The following is a 5000-nucleotide window of genomic DNA, read 5'->3' as shown; positions in this document are numbered from 1 at the left end:
CCCGGACCATCGTGGGTATGTAGGGGTCCGCCGCCCCCTCCTTCGACGCCCCCTCCGCCTCCCGCTCCGCCAGGAAGGACTTGACGAGCACGTGGGTGACGAAGACCATTAACATGAGCAGAACGTGTCCGAGCATCCACACGTCGATCAGCTTCGGTTCGGCGGAGGTCGGGAGGGCGGTGCTCACCTGGGGGGGGGGGGGTATATGAAATGCGAATCTTTTTTTTTTTTCATTTTTGCACTTTCTTTTACTTTTTAAATTACCTTCAAATAATCTTAAAGGGGTCATTTTAAGGGAATTTTGGTTCGTCTTTACGAATAAATGTATTTTCTTTACAGTTGTCAAATAAAAGCTTGTGTGTGTGTGTGGAGGGGCTGTGTGTGCCCCCCTCCCCCCCCCAAAAAAAAAAATCCCCACGTGTCCCCCAAAATCGTAGAGGACACGGGGGGGGGGGGATATGAAGAAACGAGCCATTACCGGAAAATTTTGTGTTTTTTCGTGTTTTAATTGGTTTTGTGAATATTTGATGGCGGTGTGTGGGGGTGGGGGTTGAAGAGGGTGGTGAGGGAGGGTTGTAGTAATGGTGTAATGGTGGTGGATTGTGGTGATGGTGATGATGGAGGGTGTGGTGGTGATGGTGCTGATAATGATGACGATGACGATGAGGATAATGATGGGGACGATGATAATCATAAACCAATCACATCAAGACAAAATTTCATAAAAAAAAAACCGTAACACAGCTAGCCTCACATCCCCACCAACACCACCACCACGCCACCCCCCCCTTCCCCCCTCACCTGGATGAAGAAAGCGGCCATGACGATGAGGCAGGAGAGCGTGGTCGCCACCCGGTCGCTGAAGTCCTCATGAGGGAAAGCGTGAGTTATGAGGCCGATGAACGCCAACATGACGCAGGGCAGGAACGTGTTGAGGAAGTAGGCGCCGGATTTGCGCTCGAAGGTCAGGTCGAGGAAGATCTGTGGGGGAGGAGAAGGGAGGGAGGGAAGGGGGGAGGAGGAAGGGGGAGGGAGGGAGGGAGGGAAGGGAGGGAGGGTGGGAGAGGGGTGAGGGATGGAGGGTGGAGGTGAAGGAAGGGAAAGGGGGAAAGGAGGAAGGGTGAGGGAGGGAGAGAAGGGGTGGGTGGTGGGAGGGGGGTGAGGGAGGGAGGGGGAAAGGGGGACGGGTGAGGGAGGATAAGGGAGGGAGGGAGGGAAGGATGGGGGAGAGGAGGAATAGTGAGAGGGGATGGGAGGGAGGGCGAAAGGAGGAAGAGTGAGGGTGCGAGGGAGGTGGATGGTGGGGGGTAAGGGAGGGTGGGGGAAAAGGGGGAAGGGTTAGAGAGGAAGGGAAAAGGGGGCCCGTGAGGGAAGGTGAGGAAGGGAAAGGAGATATGGGACTTGAGGGAGGGAGGGAGGGGAATAGGAGAGGGAGAAAAATGAGCGAAGAAGGAAGGGAGAGGCATTAGAGGGTGAATGGGGGACGAGAGAGGGTTGAGAGTGAGGGGATGTTGAGGGTAGAGAGGAGGGGTAAAAGGGGGTGACGAAAATAGGGAACAAGCGGAAAAAGGGAAGTGACGAGAGGGAGAAGAGAATATGGGACGAAGGAGAGAGTAGAGTAGATAGAAGGAAGAGATGGGATTGTGGGAGAGGAAGGAAGAGGGAGAGGATGGAGTAGAGGAGGGGTGAAGGAGAAAGATGATAGGGAGAGGAACGTAAGGGGGGGGGGTGAGGGATAGGCGACGGGAGAAGGAGAAGGGTTAAGGGACATATAAAGGGGAAGGGGAGAGAGGAAGAAGAGTGAGGGGAAAGAGGAAATAGGGGACAGAGAATGGGGGGAAGGGGAAGGCGAAACAGATGAAGAGGAATTGGAGAGGAAGGGGATAGAAAAGTAGAGGGGTGAGTAGAGAAAAGATAGGCACGGGGTGAGAGGAGGAAAGGGAGCGAAGACGGGAGGGGAGGGGAGGAGGGAGAAGGGAAAGGAGAAATTTGGTAAGGTTTTTGTATTCAGTCTATTTTCTTTTTCTATTTCTCGTATTTTATCTCACTGTGATTGAGGTAGTCTCTCTCTCTCTTTTTCTCCCTCCCTTTCTCTCTCTCTCCCCTTCTCCTCCTCCCTTTTTCTCTCACCTCTTCTCTCCCTCCCTCCGTCTCCCTCCTCACCGTGTCCTCGCCGTCCTCGTCCTCAGCCGATCCGTCGCAGGAGAGGTTGAAGCCCGACAGGTGGAACAGAGGCACAGTGAGTCCTCGGAGGAGTCCTACGCGCGAGGCCTTGGCGTCCCAGCGGCTGTCGGGGATGAGGACTCCTTCCAGGCGGAGCGGGATGCGGCAGCGCTGGAAGGATGTTGGGAGGATGTTGGAAGGATGTTGGGAGGGTGAACCGGCCTAGGTTAGGTTAGGTTAGGTTAGGTTAGGTTAGGTTGGCCCTTGACTTATCCCAACCACATTTCCTCTTCCTCCTCCTCCTCCTAAAGCCTCCCCCTTCACTCAATTCTACATCTCCTCCATCTCCTCCACCTCTTCTTCCCTCCCCCCTTCGCCTCACTCCCTCACCTGCGTGTCGAACGGGAAGAGGAAGAGGTCGGAGGCACACTTGAAGGACACGGAGGCCGCCCTCCTCGCGCTGAGGGCCGCCCGGGAGAACACTCGCGCTGAGGGGGGGGGGGGGGGAGAAGGGGAATGAATTATGAGGATAATGTCAGGAATGATGATGATTATAATGATCACAATAATAATGATAATAAGGATGATGATGATGATGGCATTAGTAATAATAATTATAATAATAATGATAATAATTATAACGATGATGGTAAAAATAATAATAATAACAATGATCATAATAAGAAGAAAAAGAACCAGATTTGGAGAGAGAAATTTCAAGACAAAAAATAAAAGTAAAAGATGAAAAGAAAAGAAAAAAGAAAGGGGATTTGACGAGAAAGACATTTGTATATTCTCTTTTTTATCGACATCAAGTGTACGTTGGAATGTGCGCTTTTAAATAACTTTTGTGTGAATGTGTCTCGTTTGTATATGGATTAAAAAAATGGATATATGTATGATCTTAAATGTGTGGATGACAATGAAAATTAATATGCTCAAGATAGGATTACTGAAAGAGAGAGCAAGTACAAAATCCTCTTGTTTTTACTTTTTTTTCCTCATTAACAACCAACGTAGATTCTTATTATCTTTCGTTACGTATTTCTGAAGAGGACATATTCGAAACCGGTCAAATACATCTCTTGTATTGTGGAGATATTCATTCTCACTCATGCCGTTACTACATGTACTTTCGTCTAGAATCAAATTCCAATAAAAGCATCTGCAGAGAACGGCATCACACGAACCCTGAACCGAACGCCAAGTGCCTCACCTTCATGATCTCCGACCACGGCGCCCACGCCCGCCTCCTGAGCCGTGGCGCTGAACACGCCCGGAGAATCTCGGAAGTTGAACACGCCCTTGTCCTCCTCGACGGCCGTGTCCAGGGCGATCCTCGGCAGCCAGAGGTCCGAGAACACCTCCTCGGTCAGCCTCACGGGACGGTCCACCTCGAGGAAGCTGAAGTTGAGCCTCGAATCCCTCCAGACCGCGGTGATGTTGAGGGTCAGCTGGAGGAGGTTCTGGTTGATCATGGGCTCCACGTTCTCGAGGACCACCTCGAGTCCCACTTCAGTTCGAAGTCCAGAGCCCATCGAGGGCGAGAACTCCTTCTTGTAGTTCCATGGGACCTCGCACTTGTGGGAGCAATAGATTTCGTCGCTTCCATCCGGGCACTCGAGGCTGAGGTTGCACGCGTCGTCGAGGCTGACACAAGAGCCGCAGGAACACGTGAACTGGTCCTCCCGGCAGGACGAGACGACCAGAGTCCTACCAGGGCCTACTTCCTCGTCCTCCTGCAGAAGGGGGCGTCCGAGGAGGTGCTCGATGTTCCCTAAGTGGCGTTCGTAAATGACCTCGCCGCTCAGAACGTTCCGGAGGGTGAGCTGGCCGTTCGTGTAACTCAGGAGGTGCTTCGTCCTGCTCGCGAACATTCCCGGAGCGTCGTACGAAGGCGAGAAAGCGTTGTCATCGTCCAGACCGAGGATCTTCAGCCGGAAGTCCTCGGGCACCTGGCAGAGAATGGCCGCCGCCGCCACGCCGCACGGAATGTAATCGAGCGACAGCGTTTGGGTCGCCTTGCCAACCCTCGCGGAAGGACAGGCGTCGCCATTGGTGGTTCGACCGGCAACCTGGACCCAGAAATAACCAATGTCCACGGGCACTTGGTCCATATAGTCGCTCACGTTTTTGGCAAGATCTTCTCTGCCCGTCTTGGAGTAAGTCAGAAATTCCCCGCCGAGTTTGGCACAGGCATCGCTGGCCGTCGCGTAGGTCGTCTTCTCCGCGAAGTACAAATATTTCCTGGGTTCCGGAGCTCTGAGCAATTTCTCGGCTTCTATTTCCGAGACCTCGACGCCGGAGAGCGCCAGTCGCGAGCCGGGAAGGTTCACGCCCACGGAGAAGTAAGGCGGCGAGGCGTCGTCGAGAGCTGCGACGGATGCCACCTCGCCCGAAGACAGATTGCGACTGAAGACTCTCACGTCGGCCAGAAACCCGGAGAAAGGGAGCGCGTTCCAATTCGATCCTCCGAGGACGACCTCGACTCCGTTTGAGACTTCACTTACATCCCCGTCATCAACAAAATCAGAAATGGCATCATCATCATCATATCCATCAGTACCATCATCTAAAGGCCCTACGGAACCCAGCTTGCATTCGGTAATTCCTCGCACAATCTTGCCATCGAAGTAGAAGCCAAAGTCGGGAGAAAGAACGAGGCAAACATGGTGCCATTCCTGGACCTTCGGCGCCTCGAGCACCCTGAAGACACAGCCTCGGCGCAGAACCTCGAGATTTCCCTCACGTACTGAGAGAAGAAAAGGCGATGTACTTAAAATGAAAAAAGAATCTCACATGTGAATATATGAATATTCATTGCCTGTATATTTTCT

At 52.6% G+C, this 5000-nt stretch overlaps 1 protein-coding gene across 1 annotated transcript in view; it reads right to left on the bottom strand.

Annotated features, from left to right (window-relative positions):
• Positions 1-5000, bottom strand: part of LOC138860857 (uncharacterized) — a gene marked incomplete at its 5' end in the record, with an annotated part of 16049 nt that overhangs the window by 1489 nt on the left and 9560 nt on the right. Inside the window, 5 exons of the mRNA XM_070119296.1 lie at positions 1-187; positions 802-981; positions 2164-2334; positions 2554-2651; positions 3380-4915. The exon at positions 1-187 is cut by the window's left edge and continues 20 nt beyond it. Coding sequence (XP_069975397.1) covers positions 1-187; positions 802-981; positions 2164-2334; positions 2554-2651; positions 3380-4915 — 2172 coding nt within the window. The remainder of the gene's footprint in view (positions 188-801; positions 982-2163; positions 2335-2553; positions 2652-3379; positions 4916-5000) is intronic.

This window comes from Penaeus vannamei, unplaced genomic scaffold, assembly GCF_042767895.1.
Source record: "Penaeus vannamei isolate JL-2024 unplaced genomic scaffold, ASM4276789v1 unanchor12, whole genome shotgun sequence".
Taxonomy (NCBI): Eukaryota; Metazoa; Arthropoda; class Malacostraca; order Decapoda; family Penaeidae; genus Penaeus; species Penaeus vannamei.
The sequence above is the reverse complement of the archived record's forward strand: the minus strand, read 5'-3'. Positions and strand labels throughout refer to the sequence as shown.